Source organism: Pyxicephalus adspersus, chromosome 3 (genome assembly GCF_032062135.1).
Source record: "Pyxicephalus adspersus chromosome 3, UCB_Pads_2.0, whole genome shotgun sequence".
NCBI lineage: Eukaryota > Metazoa > Chordata > Amphibia > Anura > Pyxicephalidae > Pyxicephalus > Pyxicephalus adspersus.
The window spans coordinates 49,189,747-49,204,643 of record NC_092860.1 but is presented as its reverse complement, the minus strand read 5'-3'; the positions used below and the strand labels follow the sequence as shown (position 1 = coordinate 49,204,643).

General features: G+C 35.0%; 1 protein-coding gene and 1 long non-coding RNA gene across 3 annotated transcripts in view; one reads left to right on the top strand and one right to left on the bottom strand.

Annotated features, from left to right (window-relative positions):
- The window catches only part of SUSD1 (sushi domain containing 1), a 66,797-nt gene that overhangs the window by 19,215 nt on the left and 32,685 nt on the right, over window positions 1–14,897 (bottom strand). Inside the window, exons 14-20 of one of the 2 annotated variants that reach the window (XM_072404516.1) lie at window positions 14,124–14,307; window positions 12,804–12,892; window positions 12,008–12,164; window positions 11,296–11,378; window positions 10,468–10,657; window positions 3,642–3,732; window positions 1,257–1,503 (exon numbers count right to left, since the gene is read on the bottom strand). In XM_072404516.1, the coding sequence (XP_072260617.1) occupies window positions 1,257–1,503; window positions 3,642–3,732; window positions 10,468–10,657; window positions 11,296–11,378; window positions 12,008–12,164; window positions 12,804–12,892; window positions 14,124–14,307 (1,041 nt within the window). Of the gene's footprint in view, window positions 1–1,256; window positions 1,504–3,641; window positions 3,733–10,467; window positions 10,658–11,295; window positions 11,379–12,007; window positions 12,165–12,803; window positions 12,893–14,123; window positions 14,308–14,897 lie in introns of those variants that run through there. The other variant, XR_011919792.1, reaches the window with a different exon arrangement.
- Window positions 1–14,897, top strand: part of LOC140326155 (uncharacterized) — an 87,798-nt gene that overhangs the window by 63,323 nt on the left and 9,578 nt on the right. The gene's annotated exons all lie outside the window — the stretch shown is intronic.

Sequence of the window (14,897 nt, the reverse complement as noted above, 5' to 3'; positions counted from 1 at the left end):
TTACTACCAGGGGTAACAAGAGGAATTATTGCATTGCCATTAAGGGGTCTGTTCTCTGCATGACAGAATTGGGTGGCTATGCAGCCAATTACTAAGAACAAGAATTATTGCATAGGCGGAAGAAGAGTTATGTGGCCCCCTGTACACAGAAATACTGGGAGATGCATGACTTTGAGTTAAAATGGTATTTTAAGAAATCTTGTGCAAATCTTTTTTAATTTACTAAATTTATTATTTTTTTTTATTGAAGAGGTCCCTTCCCTTTCTGTTTTTAAAGCCACAAAAATAAATTCACATCCTCCTGGGATACTTGCATTACATATCCCAGGATGCTGTGGGCTGCTCCTTTTGTGCATTCCTGACGTTGGGAATTTCTCATTAGGGGCTTTCCTCTATTGTAAAAAAAAGTGCTTGATCTCATGCATGGGCACTGACGAGAAAGAACCCAAAAGAAAGCAAATGACGGCGCTGGAGGGATTGACAAGTACAGGAAAGAAGAAGGAAGCCTACTAAACTATACAGGTGAATGGGTATCAACTATATTCACTCATTATATATACAGACTTTGCTTCCTGCTAAGTACTATTATTTAGTACTTAGGGTCTGTATGACTAAAAAAAAGACCGTCTGCAGTCTTTAGTGACAGTAGCTAATGATCATCTAAGCTGCCTAGGATTTAGGCCACATCCTAAGGACTGAGCTCTTTCTGCAGCCTCTTGTAAGCCTCTTTAATGACCAAGACAAACTCTGCAGTTGTTTCTTTTTGCATATCAAAGCACAGCTTGCTCCAGAAGTTAATGAATGTCCATAAAACATTTTTTCTGCTTTGTTTTTTTGCTCTGTTTGTGAATAGCTCACAGTGAGGATTTTATACAGTAACTGACACCATGCTGCCTAATAATATGTTGAAACAAACATCTGTCCTAATTGCATTTATTAAAATAATGTACCTGTTCCGGCTTACATACAAATTCAACTTAAGAACAAACCTACAGTCCCTATCTTGTATGTAACCTGGGGACTACCTGTAATAAAGAAAAAACTAAAAGAAAAAAAACTGGAATTCCTCTTTAAATAAATAATGGTTAATGGTACAATTTGACAAAGTCTGGCAATTATTCAAGGAATTTACAGTATTTGGACTAAATGTACATTTTTTTTACATTTCTATGCTTGCTTTTCTTACAATATAAGGACATTATTAACATACTTCTACTACATATATTTTTTTAGGCAAGAAAAGACCATAACCATACCTTGGTGACAGTTCTTAGTATTATGCAGTAGTCTTTCCCTCTTTCTAAGGGAGCATTATAAAATTCTCCATAGTATTGCCTGTCCCCAACCAAGAGCTCCAGATGTTCAGGAGTGTCTCCGGGGAAGAACTCGCCAGTGACGTATCCTTGTGTCTTGGATATATTACTGAAGTATGTGACAGCTTTCAAAGACTCGCACGTAAAGGAACACGAAGATGTTGTCTGAATCACAAACACCTGGTATGACCTGGAAAAATCAAAGTGTTAATGGCAAGCTTCAATGAGAATCAACTGTCCACTGAATTTATGACTACCAGGTCCTCTTGTATTTTACATTACCAACATAATCGTGTCATCATTATTCTAATTATCCTAATGTCCTATTTCTATGTTGTCATCTTCTTGTTGATTGTTTTCAATCAGCATAGCGTTGAGACTTCTTTGAGAAGCCGTACATTGTTATTTATTAAGTGATGTGATTGCTGCTATGATGATCATTCAGTGTTGTGTTTACAAACTGACAATAATAAGTACTAACTTGTCATGTTTGCTATCAAATGCAGATATTGTTCATCATGGTGGGTAAACCTCCAAACGGCTGTCAATGTTTTTTTATGGAGGGGGGGAGCACCTGCTACATAGTTACCCAAGAGAGTAGAATGACTAACACCTGCTGTCAATTTATCAATCATTCATGCTCAGACTTTTTATTTAAGGATAACAAGATAAGCCAAAAGTAGCAATCAGGGCTAATTTTACATCTCAGGATCCTACACCCATGCCCATCCCAATCCCACCCATAAATGCAGGGCCTATCCCAAGTAACAACCCTGCTGTGCTGGTTAAAATTAAACACATTTTTTACACTTTTTATTACTCCTGTTTCTATTTTTATTTATTTTAAAGACAAAATCCAAGCAAAACATGTATTTTTTAGACATTTAGATAAGGGGAAGAGTTAAGCTGATACACACGTGCAATAATTGTCATTGGAAAGGATCTTTCACCATCCTTTCCAGTAACTAAGGACTGCACGATGCATGAACGAGTGCTATACATCCAGCCCCTTTCTGCTCTATGGAGTGGGGAGGGGGAGAACGACGGAGCAGCACCCTGCTGCGGGCTCCCCCCCTTTCCTTGCATTAGGATCGTTCGTCCTTCGTCGTCCATCATCCGTGGATCCGCCAGGACGGTCGTTGGGGCGCTGTAGACACGCCAGATTCTTGTCTGATATCAGTCCTGAGCCAATTATCGGACGAGAAGCGATGGACGTGTGTAGGTAGCTTTAGATCCACTGTCAGGGTTTTTTGCTTTTGAAAAGGACAGCTGAGTCAGCTTAGAATTCTATCTGTTTGACACCCAATATCTTCAAACAAAATGATGTGCATATTAAATAAAAATATTCTTTTCCAGGGCCACCTAAAAACAAAACCCTGCTTCCACATTCAGGATTATGTTTTACTGGTTAGTACCTCTTGTCTATTTGCCTGGCCACAGTGATGGTGAGCTTTTAACAATTATGATTATGGAGACTTAATACTGGGAGTGTGTGTTCCCTAAGTACAGATAACATGCATACTCATCACACTGTGAAAATGTGCCAGGCATCCTGATAAGTTTTCTCTTACTGTGCACCTAAAGTGGGTAATGTAGTTAAAAAAAGAGCAATCTAAATACATAACGTCCAGTAACCTAATCACAACAACCAAATAAATTGAGGGTTATCAGATTAGAGCAGTTAGAACAATAAAAAGAATCAATAAAAACTGACTTCTAGTGGTTATTTCAGTTTGAAAATATTGCTATTAGTATAGCAAAATAACCCAGCAGGGACACAAGCTCTTCAAGGCTGGAGGGGATACACTTTCATCAGTGAATCTGGGTGATCCAGCAAACCTGGAATGAATCTGGTCCAGGATTGAAAACATTTGCTAACACATAATAAATGACTTTTAGGAAACCCATTCCAGGTTGGTGGTTCACTGATAAAAGTGTATCCTCTCCTGTCTTTAGAGAGCTTTAATAAACAAGTTCACTTATAATCAAATTACACTTAAAAATTTGTTTTGTATTCCTCTGGATCAACTGTCTGTATGAGTTTCTATCTAGAACAGTGTTTCCCAACTAGTGTTCCATGCATATTTATTTCCCTAGTAATTGAACTTAATGGACTTGTGTCTTTTTTAACCCGATTAATTTTTATGTAACTTTATAGAAGTTACACTTACCACCTGTCATTTTTTGGTACAAGGTGCTTTACAAGTTTTGTAAATACTTATTACAGACTCACCTACATCTAAACAAGCTCACATCCACCTCTTTTTTCTAACTAGTTCAATAAATAGCTAGATAAAAATAAGAATTTGTGTTGAGGAAGACATTTACCTGATGTGTCCATTATTGTCAGATCTCTGAAAGCTAATTCTTGGTAACTGACTGTTTACTGGCACAAATTTCAGTTTAGGAAATGGTGGTTCTGAAATAGATAGAATGTATGACATATCTATTAACAAGTAATAATAACACAAATACTTTTTATACATAAGAATACAATTAAATGATTGTGTATATGGTGATATTTAGATTCATGAATTAAACATTCTACAAAACAAAAAATCCCTAATGACCGGCCCATTTGTACTTACTTAGTAGCTGATTCCATACTACACTATATCAATCTATTGAGAATAGTAAATGTAGACAGGTGTGCTAGGTTCTGCATGGACACTGAGTTTTCTCCATAAGGTACTGAAAACATTTAAAGAAAACCTATAGTAAACAAAACACTTTAGGAACCACTGCAGTCTTTTTTAATGTCAGGTATATATATATATATATATATATATATATATATATATATATATTTAATAATTATATTCCTGTGCAATAATAATGTATGTACATAGGCGAAGCCATTTACTAGGCAGGTTCTGCTTCCTCATATACATTGCTGTACAATGGTTATTGTTTAGTTCTCTCCCTCATTTTAAGTCATAGTCAAATTTAAATCACTAAATCACTTACAATTTGTATGCTCTCTATGTGGTTTAGTCCACATATGAAAGTCATTATAACAGAAACATGTAGGCTACTATTACTGGACACAATTACAGAAAATGTTAGGTGCCTGGCTGTCCCTTTAGTTCAATACTGTGTCACTGTCCTAGAATAAACATACAAATTTGGTACTTTGCCTTTTTCAATGAGTTTCCTGATTTACATACATGTACCAGGTCAATAAGTTAAGTAAAGCTTAGGTGAAATTCAGGAGAAGTAGGAATGGCAAGGAGTGTTCATACAGTACTATTGCCAGCTTATCTAATGGTGTAAAAACATTTTTTAACTTAATGGCTTTTTTTATTAGGACTCTCTGCACCATGACTGACAAAGAGTGACCCACTTTAATATATTATTATTAATACAGTAGAATCTCGGTTATGCGGCACCCACAGGGAATGGCCGATTCCGGATAAGTGTAATTTCCGGTTAACTGAGGTTAATTTTTTTCCTTTCCCCAGCCATTCAGCACTAGACTTGAATGGGGAGACTTGTCCCCATTCACTTCTAGTGCTGAATGGCTGAGAGAAGGGAATCGGGGTTTCCCTTTTCTCAGGCAATCACCGAGCAAAGCAATCATCAGAGCTCTGCTCTCCTGACAGCTCTGCTCTCCTGATTGCTCCGGCAGCCCTAGCGGAGCTGTGATATATGTCTTGGATGCAGAACACATGCCACAACTCAGCTAGGGCTGCCAGAGAAATCAAGAAAGCGGAGCTGACGAGTGCCGGTTATCTAACTTTTCCGGTTTTCTAAATTACGGATAACCGGGGTTCTACTGTAAATATAATAGAGATTCACTATGACCACATCAGTGGACTTTTATTGATGGGCACCTAATGATTACAGGGAAGTACATATCACCTTCACACAAAGCAAGAAGATTTAGTAGTTTGGATATTTTTAGCTAATGTTGTTGTGTTAGCTAATGTTGGACTGGCATCTCTGTCTATCTCAGAGATCTCATTTCTCAGAAGATTTAGGGGTTAAGTTACTTATACCTTAACAGGAACAGGATGTGCCATTGGTGACTTCTCCATCTAAAAATAATAGTTGCTGATGCTTTGGCTTTACTTTCTAAATCACTAAACTGGACCAAGAAATGTGACTTTTATGAGCTGAATGCATGCTGTCGGTCAGTTACACTTATCTATCTCACTGTTTTTAATAAACCATACATTTTATTTTTATTATGTATGTATAATATTTTTACCTAAAGCAAGCCATATAAGGTTTTCCTACAATGTGCAGGGCTACATTGTGTTGCTAGCTATTTTTTCAGTTAAACATATCTTTCTGAAGGCAGGATATTTTCCACTGATGTAAAAAAGTTACTTGTATCGTTTGTTAATCAAATGGAAATAAAATGTTGTAAACATTTCCTTTGTTACACCAGCATAATCACAAACCTAAAATCATGATTTGTTATCTTATCACCACAATGTAAAATAGTATTGGTTTCTAGCACTAGAAAAATTAAATAATGTGCCTGGCTGTGCAAAGTATCACCACACCTGCAAAGTAAAGTGGAGCTGTTTCCCACAGTATCTAATAATGTATTTTGTTCCAGCACAGGTAAGAAGAAAGCAACAACTTGACTAACAGCTGGGAATAATAACCACAATGTTCTTTGTAAATGATCTATATAGGCGAAAAAAACGTTCGCACTTTGCATTCTGGTACACCGTAGACAGGCAACATTTGTGCGTTACTATTTAATGCAATGCATGCACACAAAGTTTAATTGAGTTAGTGGGCATCACAGCAGGCTATTGTATATAACTGCATTGGAGTGGTGTGAATAGGCACTAATTGTACAAAGTATGAAGGTATTCATTTATAACTAGTTAAGGCTGTCACAAGAAATCATAAAATAGATAACTAAAGATATTCCTTGTCTGATCAGCAAAATACAATGCATTTCAAGGGGGTTCAGTGGCTAGTATTCTGGCCTTTGCAGCACTAGTGTCCCAGGTTCAAATCTCAGCTAGGACACTATCTGCATGGAGTTTGTATATTCTCCCAGTGTTAGCTTGGATTTCCCCAGTTTCCTACCACATACCAAAAACATACAGCTATCTGAATTGGGCTCCCCCTAATATTGGCCTTAGGTTATGTCAGTGGCATATGACTATGGTAGGGACATTAGATTGTGAGCCCCTCCCACAGACAGGTATTGGTATATGATATGTTATACTTTTTATATTATATTGATATGACTATGGCCTGGCTGTTTAATATATCAGTGCTGAATAAATACAAGGAAATGGAAAAAGTTATTTTTTTTTATACTTTTTTAATTTTTAAAGTACATAATAATGCACAAAATAACAAATTTCTTAGTGGCATTTTCTGTGAAAATAAAAAATAAATAGTTGCTAACCTATTGTGAGCAGCGTCAATTTATTTACATGCAAGAGCAAAGTTTGTCTAGATGCAAATATCTGGAAATTCTACACTTGCTAGCTTTGTATAAAGGCACAGTGCCATCTAGTGTGTGACTGCTGTATTACTATGATACTCTTAGAAACAACTAAACTACTAAAAACACAAAAATGTGAATGTTACATTGGATTTCTTTGCACATCCATGTTATCCATGCCAGACAAAGATCTCATTCTATATTCTGTATTGACCAGGAAGTCACTTGATTGACAAATCTAAAGATGGCAGTGTTCTGGTAGACTTCAGAGAACCATTTTCCTTTAGTGAAGAAGCGTTTGGCAGTAAAGAGGTAAGCATTTTGTATTGTATTTGTAATCTATTTTACAGGAAAATATTTTGGGGCAAAATAACTTTGACAATAGGATCTTTTTTAGTCGATTCTATTAAGATCATTGTTAATAAGTGACAATACGATGTACACATCTCTCTTGCATTGTCATCCAGGTAATTTGTTGTGACTAAAGGGAAACACTCCCTGGAAAATGTCATGCAGCTATAACTGGAAAACAATCAACAGCGCTGGGACCCAACAATAGATAAAACACAGAAAACAAATATTTAAAAACTGCAATTATTTACCATACATTGTGCTTTGTAAACTATTTGTCATTCAGCAGACGTTTACAGCTTCTTCCAATTTAAGTATTTACTTTCCTATATGGTTTTAGTGTGAGTGTGTATTAAAAAAAAAAAAAAAAAATCAGTTTATAAAATGATGCTCTACTAGAAGCAGGTAAACACTTAAAAATGACCCGCATGTATTAAAAACAGCCTTGACTGATTTCCTTTCAAGGTATTTCGGAAGAAAGGGACATTTAACACAATTCTGGGATTTTATAATGGTAGACGGATTCAGTATAATTAGACACTGAGCTGGCAACTTACCTGGGTGTTTTTATGCAATTTTGAATAAAAGATTGTAAGAAATATTTATATATATCTTGTATATTAGTTGTGTATTTTGATAGGAGCATACTGGTAATTTATAGTGGCCTGTACCAGATATACCATATTGATAATATAGAACAAAGCATGGTCACGAGATTTACAAATGGTCGAAAATACTCCTATTTTACACCTGGAGGTCTGTTGAAACTGTCAATATGATCAAAGGATTTTGTTCTTTATTTGAGTACAAAAACATTATTTATGTATACATGAGGCCTGAAAACCCTTACTGCTGGGAGTATTGTTAAGAATCCATTTTGCAGGGGAGATTTCCCAGCAGCTGTGTACAATGCACAATGCAATTAGCAGTCTAGGATAAAAATCGTTCCCTGATAGAGCTCAATGTTTAATGGGTGACCAACCATTGGGTCGAAGAGTGGGCCATCAGGGCTGAAGTATATAGGAGGTTCTGCTTGGAACTGTTCTGATTTAAAGAGGTTCAGACATGTGCTGTGTTTGGTCTGTGTCCAGGCCCACAATGCTTCTGTTTTAAATCAAACAATATTTTAATTAGCAGCATTCATTTCCAGATTACTATCAGTGGTTAATGTTTACATGCTGCTTTTCAATGCTCCGCTAATGTATGTATGCTTCATTGTCAAGGCCTCCACTGACACATAAATTGGTATTCTGGCAGCTGTAAATGGCATTAGCTATTTCTATCCGTTTTCTGAATCCCGCTTTGTGAAACTGTTCTCAGGAAAAAACAAAGGGGATTTATAAAATTTAGCCTGACCTGATCTATTTAAACAGACTATTGCAAAGCACTCAGCGCGCATTTTTAATTACACCTAATATGATTTGTACATTGCAGCTGTTTGGTGCGGACTCCTTTCACTGGATTCTAACCTATTTACCATCTTTTATTTCTTCATAATTACCTTACACAGCCTAGCATCTTATCTCTGCTTATCCCAAAACAGTACAAAAAAATTAGATCTTCAAGATCTTTATATGATTATTATTCTGATTTCTAAAGAGATAATTACTGCTAATTACTAAATATGATTGGTTGTCTTTCAGCTTTTTATATAGAATATAAGAAATGAAGACAATGATAACAATGAACAAAAAAACATTGTAGATGAAACATAAAATTCATATTTAGCTAATCACAGGGCTGCAAATGGATTTGCCCGTAGTGTCCCTTTTTATTAGGCCTGTATTATGGTCTGAAATGGAAAACAGGATATCTTGTTTATTGGTACAAAAAAAAATGTCACATCAATTCTTAGGGCATGTATCACAACACAGGAGAGCAACTGGGAGACAGTTGTTCCCCTATAAATGGCATTACCATGAAGTGCCTTAACAATGACTTTAATGGCAGGATCACCAGGTATTTTTTCATTAAGCTGCAAATGTAAAAAGTTTAAAAATACCATTTAAAATTCCTGAATGTATTGAGGCCCAAATTATAATTTAGTGATTGGGATTAATGTCTTTAAGGACTTTGTTTACAGGTCATTTTTTCATGTTTAGTAGCTGCCTAAGTACCTTTAGGAATATTTACCCTCACCAAAAGGGTAAGGATAAATCATCTAAATACCAACAGGACTGCAGCTTTTGAAATAGAAAACATTAGGTGGGCTTAGGTGCCCTGATTGTAGATACCAATTCTATGAAACTTTTACAGCGTATTTGATAAAGTGTATGTAGGTTTTATAGACATATGATATAGTTGGTGCTTAATGTGTATTTTGAGTCGTGAAAGGCTAGAACCTCAGCTATTGCTAATGAAAAACCACAAACATTTCACCAAAGCAAATGCTGGAGCCTAAAAAAGTTTATAATGTGGTCACATAAGACAGCCATTGTGTTTTAGGACCAAAGGCACTCCTCTTTTATTTGATTCAGGAGAACACAAAATCTTTTTATTACATATACTTTAACTATTGATTTATTCCATGCCCTTTAGTTTCACTATAAGATTTTTTTATCTGATAAAGAGTGATAAGATAGTAATACATAATGTAGCATATTTGATTTTGGTTTTATTTGTAAATCAGGTAATACATATTGCAAAGTATTGCTCAAACATAAAACAAACAATTAAACATTATTGATTATAGTGCTCTTGTGTAACATCAGTGAGACTTTATAACCACACTGCCCATCTACTGGCCAGATATTAACTTTGAGCTCCTAGAAAGCAAGAACTTGTCATCATATTCAATGGAACTACTATGAAAGAGTTGTTTGTTGTACCCTGGGGTCCATGTGACTTCAAACCAATAATTTAAAATAATTAGTAGTAAAAAGGCCCGGACTTCTCTTAGGCTTTGATTTAGCCAATGTTTAGGTGGCTGCCACAATCATCTTTGCATAGCTACTTTTAGATCTCATAAAATTTCGTTCACATTATATTGTGTTCCCTTTAAAGAAAACTGCCATAAGGTCCTGAAAAATATTGCAGGTCTACACATCACCTGAAGTGTGTCCCTTTGAACATGTAAGTGGCCGCACTTCCTTTTACATAAATAAATGAGTTCCTTCTACAAAACATAAACTTCCTTCTAAACATAAACATTCAAAATTCAGTAAGACAAGAATGTAAAAGCCAGAATAGTCAGTGGTCAGCAAAGACTTTCAGAAGGAATACTGCCTTTAGATGAATATTGCTATTAGAGACGTGGCAAAGGTTTGCAAACCACTTTGTATGCTCTAAACGAGGAAAGAAATGTATTCTGTTTCACACCTATCATTAGTAACAAACACAGTACTGTAAATATAGTGTTTGAACCCTAGAAATATGCAAACATACCTGGTTTTGCATAATAGATGTTAATTTGAGCAGGGTACTGAGAGTAAGAGACGGACATTATTTCCACGGTGTAGTTTGTCTCTTTTTGAAGGTCTAAGCATATAACGGGATGTGGTTCATCTGTGCTGACATTAAAAATAAGGATGTGCTTGAAGTCTTTCTGATGCCTTCTATGCCCATGGGCAGAGACCTGCAAAGCAGCAAGAACTAGAAATGAATGCCATTGTTATATGATAAAACAACTATTATTACATACAACTAAAATTTTTCATAGAGTTTTAAGGCTGACATCTTACATTCATATTGGTTTTAAGAAAAATGAACATTTACAAATCTAAAAACAAATCTAAACTCCAGCCTATAAAACATAACTTTTTTTAGTATGTATAATATATATATATATATATATATATTATGTGTAATGCTTAAAAATGTTTAAATGCACCTGTTAATGAATTCTCAATCTCAGAGGTGGCCCAAACTGGACACTGAACAATAGCAGGAATCTCATTGGCACAGGTCCTTTGGCACATTTTCTTACTCATGTCTGATTATGTAAGCTTTAGCTTGATAATGCACATAGGAAAAAATAAAATAAAAAATAAAGGATCCTAAAGGTATTTCCTTTTCTGTTATTTCCTGCTTCTTACTACTCCCATTAAATAATCCTCAGGTTTATTATGACTGAGCTAAAATGAAAAGTGTTTTTTGGATGACCCTTTATATTTTTATGCTTCATTTATAAAGCACCAACATTATACACATTGTTGTACATTAAATGGGGACCCTTGCTATCTGAACAGAATAGGTAAGCAGTAAAAAGCTTACCACATACAGCTCTGCTGACTTGGATTCTCTTCTCCATACCAAACAAGTGTCATTAAATAACGTCAGGTTTTGAATAGGGCTGCCTAAAAAAACATATGTTGGTGGTTAAAAAATATCTAAATACGTGTAATTTGTATTTTACAAAAAACATTACCATATGCGCTTGTAACTATATGATAAAAATATGCAATATAAAAATTCCAAACACTAAACAGAAAAATTAATTACAATTTTCTAACAATTGTGGTTTAAATACTGCCTTTTGATCCATTCATCCAATTAGGGATTTCAGCTGTATATGTATACAAATCACTCCCTAGTTCCCTGCCCAAATAACTGCATCCACCCTTCTTAATATATAAAATGTGAAATACTAAAATAAATGTGTGAAAAATGGTCAATTAAATTGTTCAATCAAAAATTTCTCCTACTTCTAAGTTGTCTTTTCACATAAATGGAAAAAGGCCCTGAAACAGTGTCTAAACAATTCTGATGTTCCTTTGTGTGACTTACACAACTGCATGTCTGATACATATTTGCCAACTAATACTGTAATTTGTCAAGGGATTTATTTTGGCAAAAGACAGCTTGGAACAAGGAAGCAAATTAGAAGATGAATATAACTCTTCACACTTGATATCTCTTTTAAAAATTTCTTGCACTACAACTTTTTCTTTTAATAAAACTTTTATCCTGGTACTACAGAACTTACCAGCTAGGTTAGAGTAGCCTCCAGTGATATTTGTAGGAAACACACTGTCCATAGGTAAATCGAAGCATACTATAGTCACATTTTGGTCTGTATTTATGTTATGCAACAAATCCAGTGGCAATTCCTTTGGAGACCGTCTTCCTCCTTTAACATACAACTATTAGCACAAAAATTACATATGGACAACTTTGGTCTTAATTACTAATAACTGACATTTCCTAAAGTTTTTCTTTTAAAGATCGTCTTCCTCATTGACATTGAACTATGAGTAAAAAATTACATATGATTTTTTTACAAAAAAAACAAAGGAGAGTTCTCTTATCAGTACCATAGGCACAATCAAGCATTTACTGTTGCAGTGTGGGTGGAAGGGAGCCCACTATAATGGTAATTTTAACATTTCTTCCACAGTTTAGCCTTTAGCTTTGAAATACATAATGCCTTCTACCTATATTGGATTTTTTTAGGGTATTCATCAACAGGACACATCACCTTCTTTTAGTAATTTAAAGTTTTGGAAACATTTCAAGCAGACATCAAACATTGGAATCGTGGGCCATGTTTCCTCTTTCCTTGCCTATGTATTAGCACATATGAAAAACTTTACAGGCTTTAGATGCTATAAACTGTACAAACTCAAACTAAGGAACACTGAGTAGACTTTTTGAAATATCTGCTGGTTCAGATCACCCACTAGACCTTTAGGCAGTTGCCCAGTGGGTGTCCAGAAACTGCTCACTCTTACATTCAGATAGCCACAACATTTCACATTTCATTATTATGCATTATAACTTACTTTATAAATCTCTTGTAAACCATCTGAATCTCTATTCCACTGCAAGCATGTTTCATTAACTGTTTGTTGATTGATAGTGTTTTCACTTTCTATAGAAGAAAAAAAGGTGTCAATTACAATTATTTCATTTTAATTAATTTTTTATTAGTTTATTTTAATTATTAGTATATTTTTTACCCTTACCTTATGCTTCCATAATTACCAAGGAAAATACAATTATCTTAGGATTTGTACATGGACAAATGCAGCAATTCTTTAGAGATCTGTTGAGTTTCATGTGAATTAATTTACAGGTACCTCTGATATGCACTTGGCCTTTTCCTAATCTGCATCATACTGCTTCAAGAAGCATGATCGGAAAAGTGGCAGGAATGCAGAATAATCTCTAAAGCATCTGAAATTTATCTCAAATGCAAGCTAATTGCACACCAGAGCCCACTATATATAAGCCCATCTATATATATCCTAAACCCTTCCCCAAAAAAGTGGTCAACAGATTGAAGCCAAGTAACTCAGCAACTTTTAACCTTGCCAAGTTATAAAATGTGTGCTGCTGAGACAGGAAAGAAGGAAAGGACTCTGTTCTCTTTAAAGTTTCCAGTGGCATACTAGGATATATTTTGCTCTTGTCAAGGAGCTTTCAGCAACCTCCTTCCTTTCTAGTCTCCATCTCTCCAGGAACAAAATGTAATTTAAGTAGTTGCCCTGTCGGAGAAGAGGTAAAGCCTACCACCTTGCCATTTTTTTCTCATATCACTTACTTACCAACCACTTAGTTTTTAGTTTTTAGCTTTCTCTCCCATCATGATCAAATCGAACAAGAAAAGTAAATGGTAAGAAAAATAGCAAGGTGGTAGAAAGGCATTTCACTGGAGACTGACTGGACGTGACTTAAGTCCTTAGACTGACTGTGTCTTGAGTTCTTGGTACTCAGAAAGTAAGAAAGTATTCACAGGACCTGGATTGCCAATAATGACCAAAGATGGAAAGGTAAGAATGGTCAAAAAACAGACTCTAAATAAACTGGATTTACTGATACTAAACAAAATTCAATAGATTAGGGCGGCAGGACTGTTTTACTGGCCCTGCATTAATGAGACACATTTCTTTACTGAATTAAAATTGGTGAAAGGGATACTATACCATGAATCAGCATTAATGCAACACTCATTAATGACATAATCATTTTTTACTTTGCACATAATGATCACAATGCCCGTATTTGCGTACCAAAATTTGAATGGAAACGTGCACCTATTTTATTGTGAAGGGATTTTATTTCATAAACAGGAACTTTAAAAGATTCCCATATATACTCACCATGGCTTGTCATGTTGAAACTAAAATATGTAGACAGTTCTGTGGATGACTCAGTAATATTGATTAGGTACTCTGCTTCCGGAGGCAACTCTAAACAAAGGACTGGGGAAGACTCCTCTGTACTGAAATTAAACATTATGTTCTGGAACTGTCCTGGTGACCGGGTTTTACCTTGGATGAACACCTGGAGAAGGTTAGTGCAAATATAAATTTAATATTAATATTACCAAAACTTCTTTAAAAAATTACATCATAATTATTTAAAAATAATAAAATATGACAAGGAGATCACTGAACATGTAATGAAATAATGAATGTATAGGAACATTGTATCAGCCTACTTACCTTATTCATCACTTGTATCACTTGGCAGGTATATTTGTTTTATTTCACAATAGAAATGCTAGACAACTTTATATTTTCAGTTTGATTTCACTTTAAACTGAAGGTTTGTTGGAGTTTGTTTGCCTTTTTTTTTATCCATCCAGATTTTGGTTACTTGATTATACAGTGTTTTTTTTACAGTTGTGTAATGTGGGTAACATATCATGTAGTAAAAATGTAAATGAGTAAGCAAAGACCTCCTATACTATTGTATTGTGACATTTTTAAACAGATAACAATACAAGACAGGTAAAAGACAGGTAGGCTATCTACACAAGTAGTAGTGAATTGGGGGACAGGTTTTATTGTATGTTACGTAAAATTAAAATTAGCCCCACCCTAAACTTGATTACATCACATTGATGTTCCCATAATCATAATAATTTACTG